The sequence below is a fragment of the Gopherus flavomarginatus genome, chromosome 6 (assembly GCF_025201925.1).
Source record: "Gopherus flavomarginatus isolate rGopFla2 chromosome 6, rGopFla2.mat.asm, whole genome shotgun sequence".
NCBI classification, from domain to species: domain Eukaryota; kingdom Metazoa; phylum Chordata; order Testudines; family Testudinidae; genus Gopherus; species Gopherus flavomarginatus.
This window is the reverse complement of record NC_066622.1, coordinates 138,443,785-138,468,162: the sequence shown is the minus strand read 5'-3', so window position 1 is coordinate 138,468,162 and position 24,378 is coordinate 138,443,785. Positions and strand designations below refer to the sequence as shown.

Here is a 24,378-nt window from a genome sequence, read left to right as displayed (position 1 = left end):
AAGTAAGCGGGTCCCAAGTTCTTTAGGGCTTTAATTGGTCTAAAACAGCACCTTGAACTCCAGCTGGAAGCCCCAGGCAGCCAGTGCAGCTCTCAGAGCGGTAGTGTCACTCTGTGCTGCTTAGCAAGCAGGCTGCCAGGTCCTGCGCCAGTGTTGGTGCCTCGGCTGATGTAAGGGGTAGCCGCTGTGAAATGGACATGGCCCCTGGTTGTCGAGCAATCCTGGGTTGCGTGTAGTGCTTTCGTTCTGGGGGAGCTGTCGGAAGAGCAAAGCAGGAGAGCAGCGTAAGGGGCTGTAGAGAAGCAGCGTCCCAGCAAACACCGGGGCAATTGCTGGGCAATGGCGCCTGCCCAAAATGACACATCTGCTTTGCCAGGCAGGAACTAACTTAAAAAACTCTTTTCAGGAGCGAGACGGGGAGTGGGTCAGTTGCCAGGAGCTGCCCAGAGGGACAGGCCGACAGACGCTGTGGAGACAGCTTAAGCTAGTTGGGTCTTCCCCAGCTCTTGGTTTAAGACTTGAAATGCCCTGGCTCTGCAGGGAACAGGCTGTTTGGCCGTTGTGCTAACCGCTGGTCACTGCTCCGGGGGGCAGTGCTGGCTGCAGCATAGTACAAATAGCAGGGTGGCCCTGGCGGCCTGGCTGAGGCTAGCCAGCCTGGTGTGTACCTGGGGTCTCAAATGGGATTGTACTGGGGTGGCCCCCTCACTGCTCACCCCTGCAGCCATCAATCCAGCGCACGTGTATCTTCCTGCACGGGGAATCACACCTCTGACTGCAGTGTAGACTAGCCAGTTAGACCTGCTGAGGTGAGCATGGCTGATCACAGGGTGCTGCAGCCCAGTCTGAGAGCAAGAGAACTGCCTGAGTCCAGCCCAAAACCGAGGTGATTGGGGTCTGGGACCTGAGGGGAGGGGCAGTTAGCCGGGTAACTGGCAGCCTCCTGCGTGTCTCGTGTTGAGGTGTCAGGGGCATGGGGGATGGGAGCAAGGTCTGTATCAGAAATGCTCACCCCCTCCTGGCCTGATGCAGCTGGGGGCAGATGACTCCGTGTGGCTGTTTAGTTTTGCTAGCATAAACCGCGATCACCTGGCTTCTGTCTGCTGTAATTCTGTAGAGCTGCTGCCTGTAAAGCTTTAGTCTGGGAAACACTGGTGGGCATTTAAAAAAAAATCTTTGCGTTGACCTACAGCAAAGCTCCTTGGTCACGCAGCACCTCTCCCTGCTGCAGCTTTTCAGCTCTGGACTGTTCCTTCAGGAGAAGGGGGCAGTTTTCAATGCCCCAGAGAGAAAAGGGAGGGAGGCTGGCATGCAATTGGCACTTACCTCTTCACAGTTGTTTCTTAAGGGCTCAAATCCTATTATTGAAACTCAGCAGGGTCTTTCCCGGTCACGTTCCTTTCCAAATGAAAACGATGGAAGCCTCATCTGCACTGACTGCTGGCATTAGTCACATGTCGCCTCCGGGGTTGGTAGGCGCTGGAGTGCCAAAGTAGCAGCGTAATCTGCCCTTGTGGGGTCAGGAGGAGGGGAGAGCTGGGACCCCTAGCCAGAACTTGGAGCTGGAGTGTGGGCTCTGGAAGGAGCTGTTCCCTACTCACTATGGCACAAGACCTCTGACTGGGGAGTGTGAGATCAGATGATCTACAATGTTGATAAATGCAAAGTGATGCACACTGGAAAACATCATCCCAATTGTGCATACACAATGATGGGGTCTAAATTAGCTGTTACCACTCAAGAAAGAGATCTTGGAGTCACTGTGGGTAGTTCTCTGAAAACATCCACTTGGTGTGCAGCGGCAGTCAAAAAAGCTAACAGAATGTTGAGAATCATTAAGAAAGGGATAGATCATAAGACAGAAAATACCATACTGCCTCTATATAATTCCACTGGATGCCCACGTCTTGAATACGGCATGCAGATGTGGTTGCCCCATTTCAAAAAAGTTATATTGGAAAAGGTTCAGAAAAGGATGACAAAAATGATTGGGGTGTGGAACAGCTTCTGTAGGAGGAGAGATTAATAAGTCTGGGACTTTTCAGCTTGGAAAAGAGACCACTTAGGGGGGATAGGATTGAGGTCTATAAAATCGTGACTGGTGTGGAGAAAGTAAATCAGGACGTGTTATTTACTTCTCATAACACAAGAACTAGGGGGTCACCCAATGAAATTAATAGGCAGCAGATTTAAAACAAACTGAAGTGTTTCTTCACACAACGCACAGTCAACCTGTGGAACTCCTTGCCAGAGGATGTTGTGAAGGCCAAGACTATAACAGGATTAAAAAAAAAACTAGATCAGTTCCTGGAGGATAGGTCCATTAATGGCTATAAGCCAGGCTGGGTAGGGACAGTGTCTCTAGCCTCTGTTTGCCAGAAGCTGGGAATGGGCAACAGGGAATGGATCACTTGATCATTCCCTCCAGGGCATCTGGCATTGGCCACTGTCGGAAGACAGGATGCTGCGCTAGGTGGACCTTTAGTGTGATGAAGTGTGGCTGTTCTTATGTACAAGTGTGTTCATTACACCCAGACCCTAGTGTCTGAGAATCAGGTTCCTCGAGTATCCTCCCATTGCTTATTGTATTTGATATGCAGAGGCTAAATGTGTTTCTTCTGCTTTATTCCAGTTATAGGCTCTGCAGAGCTGCCTTTGGATGCCGATGTGCAGACCAGCAACCTACTGATAACCTTCTTAAAGTACAGCTCGATTGTCATGCAGGACACAAAAGGTAACCAGATCCTATTGTCGAGGGAGCACTGAGTCCGGGCGGTGTTAGCGTAACTCCTCATGCAGAAGCTTCCTGGTCTCCCTGTGGGGACTGAACGCTCTGCACCTTGAGAGGATGAACTGATTTCTCCTTGCCAGATGATAATTACGTGGGTCTTGGGGAGACCTGGTGCTGGAGGGAGGGAAGCCAAATACAGAAGGGGAAAAACTGTAGTGCATATTAACCTCGGGAGTCTCAGCAAGGCCCTCTCCAGGAGGCGTAAGCAGATCAAATTCCAAACTCTCTGGGAGGGGAGGAGAATTCAAACCCCACGGAGGTGGATTCTAAGACCATTAAGGGACTGACACAGGAATCAGAATGCAGCTGCAGGTGTGAAACGCTGTGTGCCCTTCGGCGCCTGCGGGTGATACGAGGGGCACCTGAATGAGTAAAGGGGGCTTCGGTGATTCCCCGTTGTAGTTAGATGTAGCTGTTGCTGGGCCATCTGGTATGTTTACACTGTTTGCTTTGTGTTTCCTGGCTTTTGACACTTTGAAGTGGAAGCTTTGGTAACGTCTCACTGACACATCACTGGCCAGGTGTGCACAAGACTGCTCAGTTAGCACCACTGCACCTGATCACTCGCCTGAGCAATTATTGCACATGTGTGAACACCAGATTACAGCCTGTTGCAAGCACACTGTTGTCTGTCCAGTGCTACACTGGATGAAGATAAGTAGATCCCCACAAATAATATTGCTGTTACGTATTATTTGAGCGCTGACCACGTTCTCAGCACTGTACAACATATGTCTGTGGAGGGGATTTCTTCCTAAACCCAGGCAGCCCATGGCCGGTTTGTCCTGATGGATGGAGGCTGGTGTCCCTTTGTTTTCCCCCTAGCGTTTTACCTGGCTTTGGTACCCGTGTTTGAGGTCTGTGCAGCCCACAGCAGTGCGTTTCCCAGCCTGGCTCACCAATCTGGGCTTGCGGGGCTCATGCTCAGAATAGCTGTGCAGGTGTTGGGCTTGGGTGGGAGTGGAGGAGGGTGGCCTTGAGAGCCCAAGCTGCAATGTCTACGTGGCTATTTTGAAGCCGCTAGCATGGGCCTGGCTCTATGCGCCAGGCTGGAAGACTTGCTGCTGTGGGCTGCCCCAGGCCTTGCAGGCTCACGCTCAGTGGCTAGTCCCACGAAGCTCTTTGCCGTCAGAGTGTCCTGTGACAATGAGCTCGGCAACCAGATCATTTAAAACATGGAGCCTTTTAATTTCTTTGGGTGTGTCCCTTGGTTCTCTTTTCTGAGTAGATAACTAGGGGCTCCCAAGTGGCCTTCCCTTGACCATTCGTTTTATGAGAAGAGGAAGCGTTTAAGGCCAATGTCCCATGGAGGGATGGGAAAGGAGAGAACCAGCGACGCTATAGGATCCCTTCTGTCTCGGGCTGGGTACATGCAGGTGATATCCACTTGCTCTGACTCCAGGCCCGCACACTTGTTGCACCCCTGCCCTGGAAGGTGTAATTTAAAACCCATCCATTTGATCAGAATGCCGTCTAATTAACCCCTCTCTGCCAGACCCCCATAGTCATGGGAGGCTCGAGAGGGACCATCTGTAAACTAGGGCTCAGATTGACGTTCATCCCACGGGACCTGTGATGTTTCCCTACTGTACTGAGTGTTTCAGAGCCTCTGCTGGAAGATGCAAAGGATTGCTGTGAACAGGAGCCCACCTCACCCATAGCTCGCAGCTGGAAATGACCGGCCATTCACAGCCTGAGCAGGAGAACGCATGAGTACTTGGTGTGTAGCAGGAACACTTTCAGCCTAATCCCCTGAGAAGAGATGTGGAAGCAGCACCTTTGAAATAAGTCATGAGATCTTGCAGTAGAAAGATAACAAGGCTCTCGTGTATTGGAGTTCCAGAAGGCCACTGCTCCTCCTTCCTGAAGAGAGAAACTTTTCCCTTCTTTTGAAAACAGTCTGGCTGCCGTAGGGAAATATGCCGCTGCACCTCAACTGTGCCCCTACGTTTACTCAATACAGCAGGTTAAAATTCACGCCCTCTGGGGCTCATTTTCCTTTAGTAATCACATGGCCCAGCACTGATATAGAGCAGAGTGAGCAGCCCAGAGTCAGATCTGCTTGCAGACTCAGTGCAGGATGTTTGTATGCAGTGTCCTGAATGCAGTCACCAAAGGCGTTTAGAGTGGGCATGGCTTAACGCCCTTTTCTGCTATATGAAGGCGGCTTGTGTTTTCAAAATCTCTTCTTGTGTTTTACTTTAAAACCAGCCAGAATGTCCAGTTTGGTCTTCCTTGATGTTCTGGAGGGTTTGTTGGGGGTCTCAGAACTATGGCTTGGGAGCTGTTGTTGCAGGCTGGGGTATAGACTCCGAACGGGGATTCCTTTCTCCCCTGTGGTTCTCAATTATTCGATTGGTGATCATGGAAAGCAAAATAAAAGCAGCAGAGTCCTGTGGCACCTTTAAGACTAACGGATGTATTGGAGCATAAGCTTTCGTGGATGAATACCCACTTCATCAGACGCATGCATCTGACGAAGTGGGTATCACCCACGAAAGCTAATGCACCAATACATCTGTTAGTCTGTTGCTTTTTACAGATCCAGACTAACACAGCTACCCCTCTGAAAATAAAAGCAAGAGTTTTAAACAGTTTGAATAAAAATTGCTTTTCCACTCAATCGGATAACTCTGCCAGCCTTCTGGTTGTCCCATAGAGTCTTCCAGGGCAGACAGGGCCTGAATTTCTTGTGGGGGAGTCCTTAACATTAAAAATAAGCTCTCCCAGTCTTTCTAGCCATCTTTCTGCACCTGGGACAAGTCTCTAGGCACCCTGGAGTCTATGTGACTGCTGGGGATAGAGCTCAGGCCTTTGTCTATCAGCACTCTGCTCAATGCACTACTGCACTGCCTGTCTGCCAGAGCTCTTCTGCGTAATGTACTGGCTGGCGTGAGCAACAAAACCGATGCTGATAGAGGGGTAGTTGTGGTGCTCAAGGAAGGGCTTTTCACCGAGAGTGTTGGCCAGGGGTGAAGCTCTGCATCCTGAATATTTGGGAAAGGCAAAGGGGTGAGGCAGAGAGAGACCCCTCTGTGATGTACCAGGGTGCAATCCAGACTAATGAACATCTGTGTCACCCCCTTGGGCACCTTTCAGTGCCTTGCTGTGGTAGTTCCCACCTAGGCTGCTCACAAACAGCCTCCTAGCATGCAAGTGTGTGTGTGTGTGTGTGTGTGTGTGTGTGTGTGTAACTGAGCCTGCCAGCCACACTTGGGTTACACTCGGGCTCTCACTAGCCTTGATTATACTGCAGGGTGATCCCAACACACCCCCAGTCCCAGTTCCCTCCCCCCCAAATTGCAAGTCCTGCACTGCCCAACCCTCTCCTGGAGAGAACAGAATATTTTACGTCCGTTATTCCTTAAAGGGAATAATATGCCTGTTTATTATCTCAAGTAGTGATTCAGACCCTTCAGCTTAAACATGCTAGATTAGATAAAACAGTAAAACAAGTTTATTAATTACAAAGAGATTTTATTTGAGTACAGATAATGAGGCATAAAAGTCAGAAATGGTTACAAGGGAAATAAAGATAAGATGTTTACTAATGCCTAATTTAACAAACTAGACTAGATTCAAGCAAAATTTCTAACCATGCTTTTTCAACAGTCTTACTGACCGAACCCTATAGATCAAGACCCCTCCCCCAGAGTCTAATGAATGCTTCCTGTGTTTCTTCAGGTGTAGTGAATATAATGGGCAGGAGGAGAGAGGGGGGTGCCGTTGGGTGTTTTTTTTCTCCTTTTTATAGTTTCAGTCCCCCTCTTGAAAAACATTGCTAATTGGGCACTAGGAGACAGAGTCTATGCGGAAGGATGTTCCCTGCTGCCTTTTCTCACCTGGTTGAGGTTCCTTTGTTTCCCTCCCTGCTTGATGACTCTGTTTACTGCTTGAATGCAAGTTAAGCAGAGCACACGTTCCTTTGTCGAGGACAGACCTGTTTGCTGACTTCTGTTGGAGCAGGGCTGTGGGGTTTGGAACATGTGTTAATAATACCATACAGGGGAATCTTATCACTTCACATACAGTGTTGTCACATATTTCCTCAGGACAATACTGACCAAAAAATTGAGTTTTCAAATGCTACCTTACAAGGCACACTTGGTACCAGGATCGTAACACTAGTGAGTAGGGTGTATTCTGTCATGCTGCTGAGAGAGCCTGTGCTGAGGGAGAGATCAAGTCTGACGCTGCGTTGTTAGCAGAGACTCCCGATAGCTCAGTGGGGTGCAGTGGTCCGGCTGCTGGGGTGGTGGCTTTAGGGCCACTTTGAGACTATTTACTCTCACAGGGTGGGTGAGTAGGTGTGTGAAGTTTGATACTTGGCCTCTGGTCCTGTTTCCGCCAGGGAGGCTCTTTATGCTCTGAGTCCACACGGCGACCTATCGGCACAACAAGGCCTAGTGGCTCACGTAGGCTTGTTTTTGTTCATTTGCAGACGAACACCGGCTCCACAGCGGCAAGCTCTGTCTGATTATCCTGACGTGCATAGCAGAGGTAGGTCTTGTGCGTGACCCCATCTCATCAGCACACGGCCATCTGTCTCATGTGGCGCCCTGGCTCCACGCGGGTGCTCCTTTCCCTTGCTTCCTGTCGTATGGGCACTGGAGAACTGCAGCGGGTTGGGAGATGGAGACCCTGCTAGAGATGTGACGCCCAGCACTACTCCTGTTAGCACTGAGCCTAAACTAGCAGAGTGTTGCCTCATTTCAGGGAGTGTCGGCTTCTCGTGTCACACGTGGGGAGCATGCTGAACTCAGACCTGTTCCCCTCTCATTTAGTGCACGTGTTAGGGCACTAGGGGACACCTTGAGCTGTTCCAGGCCCTGACAACACCTGACTCTGCGTTATTCATGCTAAGCAGAGGTGCTGCTCTTCAGCCATCCCAAGTCCTGAGAGGGATCAGGGGTTAGCACTGGAGGGAGCGGCCATGGCCTCCACAGACAGGGACCACGTGGTCCCTCTCTTGCCTTGAAGGAGGTGGGTGTTGTCAGCCTGATGGGCAGACTGCTCAGGCGGGAGCCAAGGGAGTCAGGTCCCGACTGGAAAGAGTTTTGGTTGCACACAAATAAAAACCTTCCATTTAGAGCTGTGACACTCACACTGAGGCTCGCAAGTGGCTCTTTAATGTGTCTCCTGCAGCTCTTTGCAGCACATGATATGAAAATGCTGTGTGATTTAATTATTAACCAATCGGCTTTTACTGTGTTATTAACCATTGTAGCTGATAAGAATAATATAGAGAAACTAAATCGTTCTCTGTCACGCTGTTTAAATAGGAATAATGCAATGGTGGAGCACTGAATGATTCCCTGTTCACTCCCTCTGGGGCACCTGGCATTGGCCGCTGTCGGCAGACGGGATACTGGGCTAGATGGACCTTTGGTCTGACCGAGTCTGGCCGTTCATATGTTCTAGTAGTGCTCTAGTAAATGAAATGGTGAAGTCCCACTCCTGTAGCTCTTTTGCATAATATTGATTGCTAATTTGGCTCCCAAACCATGGAGGTCTGCGTGTCACTGCTTCAGAGCAGCAAAGTCAGCATTACTGTGCTGAGTGCTCTGCTTTTAAAGTCATGGTTCATCAAGTATTTGTTCAGGGTGCTGCAGAGGAGCTAGTTAGCTCTGATTTCATTACAGATTCTAGTAATTAGCTATTCTTAGCACCTGAGCTCATCAGGAAGGCATGTAGAGAAAGGGAGAAGAGAAATATCGCCTGTGTCTAGCAAAGGCATGTTTGACCCTGGTATTAAATGGAGAGGATATTTATTACCACACTTGGCTGTGTATTATGTGGACGCTGTTTGATTTAGTGTGGATTTGGGAATGAGATTTGCCTGAGGATTGGAGCTGCTAAGCCACCTACTAGCAGCCTGTGCTGCGATAACTTCTGCTGTGATGGGTCCATCAAGCTGCAACTATAAACCTTCCTCTTCGCTCTGTCATGGGGACAAGGAAAGAGGCAGGCAGGAGAACCTCCTTGTGCATTTTACAGCCCACATTAAAATGTTCTTGGCGCTGTCACACGTGGAGTCCGTGACGTGGGTGAGCAAAGAAAGGCATGGGAAATAAATGACTGTGGAAGGCGTTTGTGCAAGTGGAGTCGCTTGGGTTGTCTGACTAGAGGCATAACTGGGGAACAGGGAAGAGAAGACTCAGGCAAGTGCCTCTTCCTGCTGATGGGCAACTTTCTAACCCTTGAGTTGCCTGCAGCTGCCAGTTTTGCCCTGGGGCATGTGGGCTTTGGCAGCGGGGTTGCTGCAGTAGATGTTTCTCACCTCAGGCTTTGCTCTCTCCAATAGGATCAGTACGCTAATGCTTTTTTGCATGATGACAACGTGAATTTTCGAGTAAACCTGCACAGAATGGTGAGCCCTCTACAGCAATTTCCTTCCTTTCTCCTTGGGGCGGCGGAAGCCAAGGTTTTGGGTCCTCAGCCTGGGGCCAGCGCACGTGAGAACCCAGTGAGCCCTGCTGGTGGGAGTGTGGGAAGGAAATGCCGTCAGGGCAGGAGAGGCTCAAGACTCCTTGTCAAGGGAATGAGCTGTGCTGGGGAGCGAGTAGCCTGGCTCCTTGCTGGCTCGTTCAAGGAGCTGGATGAGGGCTGGCTTTTGAGATGCATCTGGCCAGTGTAGCCAGGGAGAGGATGTGTAATGGGACGTCTGTGGGGACCAGAGGCGTTAATGCATTTTGGGGAGCAGTCTGCCTTAAGCTTCAGCAAATGTTAGGCCCCATGTGATACATTAATGTACAGGTCGTAGTGGACCCTAACTTCTTTGAGCTCAATTCACTCCCTCTTTCAGATGGGTGATTCGCTCCTCAAATAGGAGTAGTGGGGCTTTTACCACTGTCTTGCCCCAAGGGTTCTGCTGCAGAAAGGCTGCTTTCATTTGCATCCAAGGGTCCACAGGAGCCCAGCCTGTAGAGGCAGCCCAGAGGATGTTGTGAATTTGTGCATGCTCCCTCAGTGGGACCTGGCTGCAGGCTCCAAACCTCTGACCTGCGAGGTGGTCATTCCACCACTGGAATTGCTCTCCAGGGACGTTTTCCCTCACTGGTGGCCTGTGGCCTGGGAGATGGTGGGGTGACCACTCCAGGACAGTTAAGCCCTTTATTTTTAAAGCAAGCGTAGCCCCAAGCTGTTAACCCTTCTTTCTGAGCAGCAAGCATGGAACAGGAATTGTCTTTCTAAGCTGTTAGAGCCGATGGAGGAGCTGGTCACTGAGAGTGTGAAAAACAAACTTCTGGGTCAGAGGAACATAAGGGAAAGCACTGTGCCCTGGTGCGACAGCGCCCTCCAGTTACACAGCTCACAGTCAAAGTAACCAAAGCGCCGGCTGCTGTCTCCCTGGTGAGCGGGGACCCTCTGTGCCCTGGGCAGCGGCAGCTGCAGAGCCAAGTTGGCAGAAATGGAAGAGCCCAAAACTATAGCAGAGCCTGTGGCAGTGGTTTTATTTGTATGGAAAGCAGGCGATAATGCGCCTGATGCCACGCAGGCAGCTGCTGACTTCCTTTCTTCTTTGTGTGTTTGAAGCCAATGAGACACAGGAAGAAAGCTGCAGACAAGAACCTGCCCTGCCGCCCCCTGGTGTGTGCAGTCCTAGGTGAGTGTTGCTAGGGTGGGATCTTCCAGAATCGACCCATCTCCTGTGACGAGAAGGAAATCAGCTTAGTGTGGGGGAGTTTCCTGGCTACCTATTACCTGTGCAAGGAATTTCAGTTCTCAGCAGGGTGCTTTTCATCCCACCACCTCACTTTCCTCTAGTGAGATTAGGTAGAAGGATTGGTGCCGTGTAACATGCTGCATCTTGTAGATCTGTGGAAAGCCACATTCACTGTCAGGTTTTCCAAAGGAAATTGGACACCTTGCTTCCATTGCTGAACAGATGTCACTAATGGAATGTTCGTTGGCTAGTCCATCGAAACGTTTAGTTGGGGAAGGTGATGCCAGGGAACGAGCAATCTCTGAGTGACTCTGGGAAAAAGCAGTTGGGAAAGAAACAGATGTTTGGTGGTGGAAGTGACTGCTGGGCACCTGGCCTGCCTGGAACAGACAAACTGGGCTGAATGTGGCTAGCTGGAGGGCTGTGTTGCCTGTCTCTCTTGCTGCTTTAGTATTGAGGCCACTTAAATGTACCCCTTGTGAAACTGACCAAGATTAAACTGAGGAGTATGTAGAAGACGTCAGTGATTTTTGAGGTAAGACTGGATTTACATTGCTTCAGAGCCGATTCTGGAGATATATGGATGTCCTCTACGTTATTGTCTTGGAAAACAAAGCTGTAAAACATACCTGGCCTCTGGTGACAACAGTGTTCTAAAACGTATTTCCTACTGGAATTCTCCCTTGGTGTCAAGGTTTGAAATATGAGCTCAATTCCATGCATCAAAATTAGTGATGTATTTTTTATTTAAACAATAGCGGGGGAAAAGTGCATGGAGGAAGCATGTCTCGGAGTGCATTGCATTAAAATGCCAGGCAACTCTCAGTAGCTTCGTCCTGGGCTTTCAGAAGAGATGCCTAATTCAAACATAGCTCTTAGTAAATTATCTCTCCTGCTTCTAACCAGGATTACTGTCTGGGAACATGCTGGGGGTGTGGATAGTTGGATATGCTGCTTGTTGTTGTCTGTCAGGTGCTCCTGTAGCTAGTTTTACATTTACTTTGTCATTTTCCTCCCCGGTCTCCTAGATCTGATGGTGGAGTTCATCGTAACACACATGATGAAGGAGTTTCCTATGGATCTGTATGTGTAAGTGACTGAGGGCTGGCTGGCTGTGAATTTATCCTCTGGAATGAGGGGTGGTGGGCAGGCAGGGAAATCACATAATGTGCATCAGGCCAAAAGAACGTTTTTCGGGCAAGTGGGGCTTTCCAGAAGCTCCTAGGTCTGCACATATATTGTTGAGATGTTCAGTGTGCCAAGGAATTGTCAAAGAAATGAATTTTCCCCCTCAGACAGCTTTCCTAATCTGCCTGATCAACTACAAAGAGCTGCAGAGTGGAGAGAATTGTCACAAAACATTGCACCAGCCACCAAAGCCAAATCCTGAGCTGGAGACAAAAAGCCGATTTTGAAACACCAAGGACGGATAAAACAGGGACATGAAGCCAGTCCGGCGATTGGGAGTCAATTGCAAACATCACTGAAGCATCCTCTGCTGCAATGAGGGTGAAATTCACCACTGCGCAGAGGGGACCAATACATAGTCTGTGCCTCACTCTTATTTCACCTGGCCAATGGGCCACGGCTGAAGTGTGTCGTAAATGGTCCATTGGCCTTCTGTTGCATCTATGCACAGTGGTGAATTTCACCCAGGCTGAGACAGCCCCTTAAACCCCAGAATAAAGGCAAATCTGTTGCTCTTACCTAGATTAACTCTTAGTCACACATTTACTTAGCCTCAAACAATCCCACCACTACAGAAAGCAACCAGCTCCTTGAGAAATCATTCTGAAATAGTTGTTGAGATACAGGGGGGAGAAGAAGCTCGAGTCATGGTAAAAACACTTTTTAAAAAGACAAGAATAAAGAGAGAAAGCAGCAGCAACTACTAGTGGACGTCCTATCCATCGGTTTCAGCGTGTTTACACAGGCCCCTCATTAAATTCCCATCTGAGACCATCCTGCAGCAGACACAATTATTGCAGGCGAGAAGAATGTTATGAATACACAAACAGCGCTGCATCAGCTGGCAAATACATTTAGAAGGTGACAGTGTGGGGCTATTATGGGGAAGGTTGGTACATTAATATTCTTAAGAATAATTCAGACTGCTTTGACCTAGGGGGTGATTGTGGGTCCATAATCGGGGATGTGTGTTATAGACCTGCAGCACATGCTCTGCCAGCCTCCAAAATGCAGCTGACGCAGGTCATAATCCTAATGCAGTGCTCTCTGGCACTAGGTAGGCCTGGCCCCAGGGGCATTGGGTATTTGGCTAGGGATGGGATTAGGTACTCTTATCCACCCTCCCTGTGCTCCTGTCTCATTTGGTTCCACCACTGAAAGGGCCTTGCTGTTTGTAGCCTGTAGCTTCCAGTCCCAAGGTGTTCCCCGGACACTGACCATCAGCTACTGTTGATTTCAGAGTAGTAAGAGAAGTGGTTTAACTTTTACCAGGCTTCCCCTTGGCCTTGGCTGCATAGCTGTACTCCAAGACTGATCCAGGCCCAGCAAACAGACTGGTGGAATGGCACTGTGCATCAACATTGTACAGCACCCCGTGCTGCTAGCGTCGGTGCTGGCAACACTGTCCCAGAGGACACGCCGAGCCTGGCTCGCTGCTTCCGTTTGGTTCCTTTTCCCTTCATAAATAGAGTCCAACGTTAAGTACATAGCAAATGCCGTGTTCAGCTAACGTTTAGGGTTTAATCTAATCACACGCTAACTAGGAATTCAGCCCTTCCTACCTCATCTTAGTACTGCAGGGGATCATCTAACAGTGGCTGATGAAATGTGTATGGACCGTGGGTCTGACATTTTGTAGCCAATTTTTAGTTTAAGCCCAGTTTTGAACAGCTTCCCTCTCCAGTTAAAAAACTTAAAAGAGCTCCTTTCTGCTTCGTTTCTTGTCTGTGTGTCTTTCAGAAACCTTTCCAGGAAATGTTACTATTAATCAGACAAGGTGTCTTTAAGAGATGAGAGTTTGAATAGTGGGATTTTTCCTCATTTAAGTTATTTGGAAAGCTAAAATCAACCTGGTCTAGCAAGTTCAGATTTGTATTTTTAAAATTTTGTCCTTAATGAGATCTGGTGCCTGGGACAATTCTCCAGATGTTGAGTAGTTAATTCTGGAGTTAGTCACTATGAATTTTTAAACTTCTGGGAGCTCTGCAAAGTCTCTGTGGGGTTTATAAAGCCTGCAGGGTTTGGAAACTGCTCTAGCCAAAGAGCTGTGTGTTGAGGACATTGCGAAGTCTGCAGGCACGGTGCAAGAGTTCTTAAGCTCCATAGTCAATTAGTCCATAGACATCTCTGTTGTAGTTTTTAAGCTCATTAAATAAGTGTCTGATTGAAGGAGATTACAAATGCTGCAGCCATAGTCTGAATGTGTAAATTCCTTTAGCCCAGTAGCTTGGGTCCAGGAAACTGGAAAGCTCCATAAAAAGCAACAGAGAGTCCTGTGGCACCTTAAAAACTAACAGATGTATTGGAGCATGAGCTTTCATAGGTGAATACCCGAATGCGTCTGACGAAGTGGATATTCACCAACGAAAGCTTATGCTCCAATACATCTATTAGTCTGTAAGGTGCCACAGGACTCATTGTTGCTTTTTACAGATCCAGACTAACACGGCTACCCCTCTGATCCTGATACCCCTCTAGAGACTAACTGGGTGGGGTTTGCACGCTCTGAAAGCCAAAGACCTCCTGTTCAAACACCAAGGGTTTCTATTCAGACTTCTCTTCTGAATGCCTGCACGCATCCCTTCCACTTCCGGTGTCTGCACGCCTGGAAACCGAAACTGGAGACCTTTGTCCTTTATGGGACCTTCTGGGGCAACGCATGCGCTGCCAGCCAAGGGTAGAAAGGGGCCGGGATGCCCCGACCCCTCAGTTTCTTCTTACCGCCTGTGGTGTGTAGTCAATGCATATGTGAACTTCTCACATTCTTTCCCATTGTCCCTTTAGAAAACGGTCTGAGAGATCTTTAAGGTGAGGGGTAGTTTAGCTGGCGGCGTAGCTGTAGTTCAGATAGTAATACTCGTTTCCTAAAGAATCCTTGTTTTTAGCTTCCTTTCCTTTGAGTTTTTGGCTCTGTACTGGGGCGTGCCTGTATCTTGTGGATTTAAGCACTGTTCTGGTGCTAACAAATCTGGCCAGTCAGCAAGCTTCACTCCCAGTGCCACACCATCACTGGTTCATTCACCTGTACGTCCACCAATGTAATATATGCCGGCAATACCCCTCTGCTATGTACATCGGCCAAACTGGACAGTCCCTACGGAAAAGGATAAATGGACACAAATCAGATATTAGGAATTAGCAATATACAAAAACCTGTAGGAGAACACTTCAGTCTCCCTGGACACACAATAGCAGATTTAAAGGTAGCCATCCTGCAGCAAAAAAACTTCAGGACCAGACTTTAAAGAGAAACTTCTGAGCCTCAGTTCATCTGCAAATTTGACACCATCAGCTCAGGATTAAACAAAGACTGTGAATGGCTTGCCAACTACAAAAGCAGTTTCTCCTCCCTTGGTTTTCACACCTCAACTGCTAGAAGAGGGCCTCATCCTCCCTGATTGAACTAACCTTGTTATCTCTAGCCTGCTTCTTGCTTGCATATTTATACCTGCCCCTGGAAATTGCCGCTATATGCATCTGACGAAGTGGGTATTCACCCACAAAAGCTCATGCTCCAATACGTCTGTTAGTCTATAAGGTGCCAGGGACCTTTTGTGCCTGTCCGTGCCGGACTCCACTGATGCAGGCCAAAGTGCAGGTACCAACTGTTCCTGCCTTGCAAGCCCTGGATGGGATCTTCAGCGCCATCTGGAACTGAGCCTTTGTCTACACCATCAGGGTCCGGAAGCTCTGTTGTGCAGCAGACTAAACCTATGGTCCCTTCAGCAGGAAAGGCTCAGATGCTTCCTCTGGCACCATCCACTGCTTGTTGGTCTCCAGCTACTCCATCTGGTACTGTGCTGCCTTGGCATTCGAATGCTGACTCGTCCTCAGAGTCTTACATACTGAGATCTCATTACAGGTGTCATAAACAGATAGCTAAGGGTTAATGTCTCTCACCTGAAAAAAAGTAACCTGAAACACCTGACCAGAGGACCAATCAGGAAACCAGACTTTTTCAGGTCTGGGTGGAGAGAAGTTTGTGTGTGAGTCCTTTGTTCTTGGTCTTGTGCCTATCTCCCTCTCGGCTATGGGAAGGATTTCTCTATTTCCTGCTTTTCTAATCTTCTGTTTCCCAGTTGTAAGTACAAAAGATCAGATAGTGATTTATATGTTTTTTTGTATTTTACATGTGTGTAGTTGCTGGAGTGTTTTGAATTGTATTCTTTTTGAATAAGGCTGTTTATTCATATTTCTTTTAAGCAATTGACCCTGTATTTGTCACCTTGATACAGAGAGACCATTTTTATGTATTTTTCTTTCTTTTTACATAAAGCTTTCTTTTTAAGACCTGTTGGAGTTTTTCTTTAGTGGGGAACTCCAGGGAATTGAGTCTGTGCTCACCAGGGAATTGGTGGGAGGAAGAAGTCAGGGGGAAATCTGTGTGTGTTAGATTTACTAGCCTGACTTTGCATTCCCTCTGGGTGAGGGAGGAAGAGAGATTAGCTCTCGGTACTTCTGTTTTCCAAGGCTGGAAACGGGGAGGGTGGAATCCCTCTGTTTAGATTCACGGAGTTTGCTTCTGTTTATCTCTCCAGGAACCCAGGGAGGGAATACCTGGAAGGGAGAAGGGAAGGGAAATGGTTTATTCCCCTTTGTTGTGAGACTCAAGGAATTTGGGTCTTGGGGTCCCCAGGGAAGGTTTTTGGGGGGACCAGAGTGCCCCAAAACACTCTAATTTTTTGGGTGGTGGCAGCTTTACCAGGTCCAAGCTGGTAATTAAGCTTGGAGGTTTTCATGCTAACACCCATATTTTGGACGCTAAGGTCCAAATCTGGGACTAGGTTATGACAACAGGTCTCAAGTGTCTCCTTGTTCCTCTTCATGCCGGTCAAGGCCCAAGTATTGTGGCTCTGACAGAAGCAAGCGCAGAAGTGGGATGCCGTGAGGTTTATCCTTGGTACCGTGTCATGTACAGCAGTGGCCTTTCTGGAATCCATGGGGAGTTCCTTCAGACTCAAGGTCATCTTCTCCTAGACACGGCTCTACTGAATCCCCAGGAGGGTGCTGTTCTCCATCTGGTACCGGTCTCGGTGCTGACACCCAGTAGCCAGCAACTGAGGGATCTTATCCCTCCGGGTTCTGACCCTCCTGCTATGGCTGTTCAGCAAACAGTGGCGCAGACCGACACTTTAGTGCCTCTGCCCAACACTTCCTCATCATCACCATGTGACGCTGCTGTTCTGGAACAGTCTTTCCCAGGTCTGGTACGTGTTATAATCGTCTGGGAATTTCTGGAACGGATAGCCACCTCCCGAGTAGTCAGAGTGAATTGGTGCAGGATGATCCACACAGGTTGGTGGATATTCTGCCTATTAGAGCCCACCAAAATTCTTTGGCAAACTCCCTCTTCTCTGACACCCACTGCCAAGAGAACAAAGGAGAGGCCCCAAGTTCCATCTCAGGGGCAGAAGTGTTTTTATTCACATCCAGACCTTTGCTATTGGCAGCTGTGAATGAGAAACCAAGGCCAGGACATTCTGAATCTGCTCCCAAGGACAAAAATGCAAAAAAAGCTGGACCTATTTGGGAGAATGGTTTATTTGTCTTCAGGGCTGCAATTTAGGATTGCAAACCATTCGGCAGGCCCTCTTCGCCCGTTAGGATTATTCCAGCTGGGACTCAGTGTTCCAGTTTACAGACAAGCTGCCAGATGATGCTAAAGAGGAGTCCAGAGTGCTACTAAATGAAAGCCACCTGGTGTCAAGATCATCTTTACGGGCTGCATTGGACAAGGCAGACTTGGCAGAGCAAGTGTTGACGACAGCAATCACTGTGCATTAGGTTTTTTGGCTGCAGTTATCGAGCATACCAACAGAAGTCCGGCAAACAATTGAGGACTTGCCATTTGAGGGCCTGAATCTGTTCTCCAGGGAAAAGAGATGAAAACTTGCACTCTGAGAGATTCTGGGGCAATCCTAAAATCTTTGGGCATTTATACTTCAGGCCCTAAAAGAAAGTTCTGCTCACAGATCTCAGAAGCACTCTCAGAATCATCAGCAATTCTAATGAAGGACATGTGAGGTCCCAGAGGTCTGGAGAAGGGCAAACATGGTAGTTAACTTTTAAAAAGGGGAAAAAGAGGACCCAGGGAATTATAAATCAGTCAACCTAACTTTGATACCTGGAAAAGTACTGGAACAAATTATTAAACAATCAATTTTGTAAGCACCTAGAGGACAATAGGATTATAAAAAATAGGTAACGTGGGTTTGTCAAGAACAAATCCTGTGAAACCAACCTAATTTCCTTCTTCGACAGCATTCCTGGTCTAGTGGATGCGAGGGAAGCAGTAGATGTGGTATTTCTTGATTTTTAGTAAGGATTTTGGCACAGTCTCACTTTACATTCTCATAAGTAAACTGGAAAATGTGGTCTAAATGAAATGACTATACAGTGGGTTGACAGATCATACTCAGAGTGGTTATTCAGGGTTCACTCCTGGGAGGGCATATCTAACGGGGTCCCACAGGGGTCATTCATGGGTCTGGTACTATTCAATATTTTCATTAGTGACTTGGATAATTGAGTGGAGAGTATGCTTCTAAAATTTGCGATGACACCAAACTGGGAGGTGTTGCAAGTACTTTGGAGGACGGGATTAGAATTCAAATCGGAGAATTGGTCTGAAATCAGCAAGATGAAATTCAATAAAGACAAGTACGAAGTACTACATTTCGGAAGGAAAAATCAAATGCACAACTGTAAAATAGGGAACAACAGGCTAGGTGGCAGCACTGCTGTAAAGGATCAGGGGTTACAGAGGATCACAAACTGAATATGAGTCAACAATGTGATGCTGTTGCAAAAATGCTAATATCATTCTGGGGCAGGAGTATTAATAGGAGCATCATGTAAGAAATGGGAGGTAAATAACTGCTCTACTCAGCACAGGTGATGCCTCAGTTGGGATATTGTGTCCAGTTCTGGGCTCCACGCGTTAGGAACAATGTGGATAAATTGGAGAGAGTCCAAAGGAGAGCAGCAAAGGGGATAAAAGATTTGGAAAACCTGGCCTATGATGAACGGTTAAAAAATCTGGGCATGTTTAATCTTGAAAAATGAAGTCTGAGGCTGGAGCTGGTAAGTCTTTGAATATGTGAACAGTTGCTGTAAGGAGGACAGTGATCACCTGTTCTCCAAGTCCTCTGAACATAGGCCAAGAAGTAATGAGCTTAATGTGCAGCAGCGGAGATTTAGGTTGGGTATTAGGAAAACATGGTCTATACGGGTAATTAAGCTCTGGAATAGACTTCCAAGGCTTTGCCAGGAGCTGGGAATGGGTGACAGGGGATGGGTCACTCGGTAACTGCTCTGTTCTGTTCATTCCCTCTGGGGCACCTGGCACTGGCCAGTGTTGGAAGACTGGAGACTGGGCTAGATGGACCCTGGCTCTGACCCAGTAGGGACATTCATATGTTCTTAAGGCAGGTTGTGGAATCCCCCTCTTTGGAGGTTTTTAAGAATAGGTTGGAGAAACACTTGCTAGGCGTGGTCTAGGTACATTTGGTCCTGCCTCAGTACAAGAGGCTGGACTTGGTGATCTTTTGACCCTTTCAGCCCTACTAAAATTTGTTGTAGCAGATTTTCATTATCGGTTTATGGTCCTCCCCCCTTTTACTTGCCATCAGCTCCTTGAGTCTTCACAAAGCGCATGACCGTGGGACACCCATATCTGGATGACTGGCTGGTTTGAGGTCGGTTTCAGGCAATATTGGATCTATGCACAAACTTCAGGGCATTTCCTCGTCCAACAGTCTCCTGTGCTGATGGGATGAAAGGACAACCTGTCTCTTCAGAGGATATCTTCCTGGATTTCCTCTTGCACTCATCTGTGCTATGATATTGCTGAAGTTTTTCTACCTCAAAGAGTTTTAGCACACTTTACAAGAGCTCATGCTGCATCAGCTGCTTTCTTGGGTCACATACCCATCAGTGACTATTGCAGGGCTGCAGCTGGGTCATCTGGGTCATACATTCACTCCTCATTATGCTGTCCCCCCAGGCCTGATGAGTGGCTGCTAGATTTGGGAGAGTGGTGCTGGACTCCTTGTTTGGGTAGACTCCAGTACCTTCCTGCATCTGGAATTGCTTATGCCATGTGCAGACACTGGGATAAAAATAGTTACATACCTGTTCAGTACTGTTGTGTTTCACGATGCACTGCACATCTATTGTGCTGCTCAAATCCTGCATTTGGGCTGGGAGTTAGAGGAGATCACCCTGTGGTCCCTTTTAACCCTGTGATTCTATGTCCATTTCACAATCCATCCTCCTTCCACCCTGCATCAGAGTGGCAGCAAACTCTGGCTTCTAGTGTGTTTTTGCCCCTTTATGCCCTTGGCTAGCAGCACAAGTGTGTGGAGGGTGCATGCACCGCCCTGATGGGCACCGCTGTGGGGGAAAGTTCTCCGGCTTTGGTGCATGTGCACCTGAAGTGGAATGGACATGGGCAAAGTACTTGAAGAACAACAGTTACCAAACAGGTGTGCAACTGTTTTCTCTCGAGAGCCTGCAGACTTTGCTCAGGAAGCCAGCAAGCTCGACAGATGGACTCGTTCCTAAAAAGTCTGGAGAGGCTCACGCACGCTGGTCATGAGTTCAGTAGCAAGACTTAGATATGCTGTAGATCTGCCAAGTGCCACACTTGCTGCTTTGGAGCTGGCAGCATCTGCAGGCGATGCCTCTGGTACTTAGCATGCGCTGTGAGCTCAGTGCTGTCTCCTGGATGCCCCAGAGTTTTGCTTGGGGATCTTGCAAGGACCTATGTATGCTTGTGATGCTGTGGAGCTGATAAGGTCTGTTGCATCTGTAACTGGTTCCAGATTCCAGGAACTTGCCAGCTCACTGAACTCATCTGGCAAATCATGTCAGTTCTGCAAGCCATGTAGCTCCTTTTTGTGGCTCTTACGGGCTCCTCACGCCAGGGCAGTGAATCTCCTAAACTCCCCATGAGGAAGACTGTCCAAATGTGAGAAACCAGACACCCAAGAGAGCCCCGGGGCATTGTTCTGTAATTGTTTCTGTAGCACATTCGGTCACTGGGAGCTTGAACGCTGCCATGCAAGATGTTCTCTCCAGGTGGCCCTGCTTCCCTCAGGGCAGCAGGCCTGAGAGAGTGAGTCAAGCCCTCCTAACTTGCCCTTCTCCCCCAAGAGACACATCCCGCCATCCGCTGTCTCTTCACTTCCTGAAAGGCTAAGGGTCTGCTGCGTAAGGGCTTAAAATGGCCATGGCAGTGTCTCGGTGGTGAGTGATAATCTTGCTGTTCTCTCTCTTTTCCAGGCGGTGCATTCAGATCGTGCATAAGCTGCTGTGCTACCAGAAGAAATGCAGAGTGAGGCTTCATTATACCTGGCGGGAGCTCTGGTCAGGTACCTGGAACCCTTTACGTTCACCTCTTTGTGCAGGCTGCAGGAGCTGCTCCTCTTGCTAAGAGCGCTCTTTCCTTGGGGAACTTTTTAAACCACGGCTTTTGTCCACACTGCTCTATTTTCTTTTAAAAATCAGTGCATGGTAATTAGACCCCCTTCAAAACTCCTCCTCCTCCTCCGTATCTGTCTTGGATTCTTCTTGGATCCTTATAATAGTAGCTAATCTGCCTTCTTGTATGGCCCTGATTGCCATGGTATCCAAGTGCCTCATGTTTTTTTATATGTCATATCAGTCCTCAGAGCCCCACTCACCTGATGGGAGCAGCATTCCTTAACGGAGGCTATTTCTCTTTCTAACAGCTGGGAATAGCAGGGAGGCTGCGGTGTGGGAGAATTTGGGTTTGTTGCAGCAGGTGGGCTATGAAGAGGCTTGTGTGAGGAGCTGCACAATCTCTTGACCACAAATGTCAATGGGAAGGAGGAGATGCTTCTAAACCCTGGCCCTTGTGGTGTTCGCTGTGGGGGCACTTTGTGCCACTCCCCCCACCCAGCCAGAAAAGGCTGTTTAGCAGGTTTCTTTTGTTTTCCAGTAAAGGGAGTCAGTTCGCATGCATGTGGACACAGCACTGTGTGCTTTTATTGGGTGGTGCAATCTTTGTATTCACTGCGGGTGATGGACCAAGTGCTCTAACAGCCCTTGTCCTTTACTAATTTCCAAGCTTCTCTTCCAGTTCTGCAAGCAGCTGAGCTACGAGGGTGCAGTTACTCCCCTCGCCTGTGTGGGTGAAAAGGGAGGTTTCTGTGCATTGAAAGGGATCTCCCCTATGTCCTGCTCTGGGAGTTGTGGTTCAGGTCTAGGACTGGTGGCTTGGCTGGATTCATGCAGCTCTCGCCAGGAGCTCGGCTGGAGGATGGCTGTTGAAAGGATGTGCTGAGGGGTTTCTGAAGCGAGTCTCAATTCGCAGTCGTGTACTTTCCTTCCGTCGCTGTGCCCAGCTGGGTGCAGAGACATGGAAATGCACCAACAATCGGACTCCTTTTCAGTGATTTCATTTGGCCTTTTGTGACATGTGACCGAGCCTGCCTTTCTCGGTTTATTCCTGTAGGGGCCGAAGTGGGTGCCCTTAATTAATTAGTGAGTTCTTTCCAGTTGCTTTCTTCAGAACTGAGCCCCCAGAGGACAGGTTGTGTGGCAGTGAAATCCAATGCCAGTAGAAATGGTACCAGGCGGTGAGTGTGCTGTAATTGCAAGATGGAACTCAGAGCTGTACCCCACACCTCCCTGTTAGCTCATTTCTGCATGGCCAGGGCAGAACTGTTCGCTGCAGTACGTTGATCAGGGCTTTATCGCGTCTGCTTCTGCACGTGCCAAGCGATGACCTTTGCACCACGTCCCTTAAGAGACTAGTTCATAGTTTAATGATCTCACTGTGAGGAATCATCATAAACCTAAGCTTTCCTTTCTAAAAATTTCATCTCCCCGCCACTGCACTCTGAGACTCAGGGCGTGTCTTCGCTATAAAGTTGAGGTGACTTAAGTTACGCTAATGTACAGCCACCACAGTAATTAAATCAGTTGTGTGTGTCTACATTAGCATCTTCTGTTGGCAGTGCATCTCCTCACCAGGAGCTCTTGCACTGAATGTCAGCGTGGGGTGCTGATAGCTGCAGCCTGTCATAGTATCTTTCCCCAATCTGAACCTTAGAGTCCAAAAGTTGGGGTACCAGCATGAATTCCTCTAAGCTTAATTACCTGCTGAGATCTGATAAGCTGCCACCAATCAGGAATTCCAGTGCCTGATACACTCTGGTCCCCCCAAAAACCTTCCCTGGGGACCCCAAGACCCAAATTCCTTGAGTCTCACAACAAAGGGGAATAAACCATTTCCGTTCCCCCTCCTTCCTTCCTCCCAGCGCTTTCCCACCCTGGGTACACTAGGAGATCACGGTGATTCAAACTCCTTGAATCACCACGCAGAGAGGAATGTTACCTTCCCCCCGCCTCCTCTTTTCCCTTCACTCAGAGGCAATACAGATTCAGACTCCATGAATCTAAAACAAAGAGGAAATTCACCTTTCCCTTCTCCCACTGCTCTCTCTCCCTTCTCCCCACCAATTCCCTGGTGAGTACAGACTCAGTTCCTTTGAGCCTTAACTAGGAGAAAAAAATCAAACAGGTCTTAAAAAGCAAAACTTTTAATAAAAAGAAAGAAAAAAGGTAAAAGTTATCTCTATACTTTAGATGGTAAAAGTTACAGGGTCTGTCAGCTTATAGACACTAGAAAGAAGCCTCCCCCCAGCAAAATACAATTTAAAATACTTCCAGCAAACTACACATGTGCAAATACAGAAACAATCAAAAGACTATAATCGCCTTTCTTACTAAAATACTCACTATAAGAGACTGTAGCAGGGAGATTGGCAAGAAAACTGGTTGCCCGTCTAGTCCGTTCCAGGACCCAGAGAGAATAAAGCAAAACCCAAAAAACACAAACAAAGGCTTCCCTCCACTGAGATTTGAAAGTATCTTGTCTCCTGATTGGTCCCCTAGTCAGGTGTCCGGTTCACTGTTTGTTAACCCTTTACAGGTAAAAGAGACATTAACCCTTAACTACCTGTTTATGACACAGCCCCGCCAGGTGGAACAGTCAGCGCAGCGTCTAGATGATGGTGCGTCGACCTAACTGCCCCGACCTGCACACCACGCCTGTTGGTGGGAGCAACGTTGTAGTGTAGACGTTTACAGAGTTCGGTTACGTAAGCTGTCTTACCTCGACCTAACTGTGGGGTAGACCAGGCCTCCATATCCAGGGCCAGTTTTGTTAGTGCTCGCTAATTAGCTGCTGGTGATACAAGGCTTAGGAAAAGTGAAGTGCTTTAGAAGTGTGAAGTACTGCTTATGCTCTGAAAGGAAAGCCGGGAAGAGTAAAATGCTCAGGATTGGTCGAGTGCGGGTGTGCTGACGTACCCTGCACACTTCAAGTGTGTTTGGTGAGATTCTGCGTGCTTAGGAAGAAATGTATTGCTGTGAGGATTGTGCTGTGGTTTTTCCTGCAGGGGAATGCTACTCGTCAGCAGCTGCTTCACTAATTAACACAAGCCTGGGGAGACTGGAATTAACAGGTGTGAGTTTCCTGAATGATATCTAGGGCAGGCTGATTTCCGAAAGGCTGGCTCTCCCTGCAGACACATTGGGTGGTTCACGTGATATTGCTTCACCAGGGAGCTGTTTGATTTCTCATGGTGCTCCTGCCACTGGCATGAGTGGCTGGGGATGTTCTGCCCTTGGTCTGTTGGCCAGCTGATGCCCTATCAGGATACAGAAATCTCTGCCCCTGCACTGCCTTTTCTGAGCCCCC

The 24,378-nt window shown here is 48.3% G+C and overlaps 1 protein-coding gene across 2 annotated transcripts in view; it reads left to right on the top strand.

Moving 5' to 3' along the window:
- Positions 1–24,378, top strand: part of ARMH3 (armadillo like helical domain containing 3) — a 184,617-nt gene that overhangs the window by 50,033 nt on the left and 110,206 nt on the right. For both annotated transcript variants that reach the window (XM_050958044.1, XM_050958043.1), the window contains exons 15-20: positions 2,633–2,734; positions 7,233–7,291; positions 9,096–9,161; positions 10,328–10,397; positions 11,486–11,546; positions 20,931–21,019. In XM_050958044.1, coding sequence (XP_050814001.1) covers positions 2,633–2,734; positions 7,233–7,291; positions 9,096–9,161; positions 10,328–10,397; positions 11,486–11,546; positions 20,931–21,019 — 447 coding nt within the window. The remainder of the gene's footprint in view (positions 1–2,632; positions 2,735–7,232; positions 7,292–9,095; positions 9,162–10,327; positions 10,398–11,485; positions 11,547–20,930; positions 21,020–24,378) is intronic.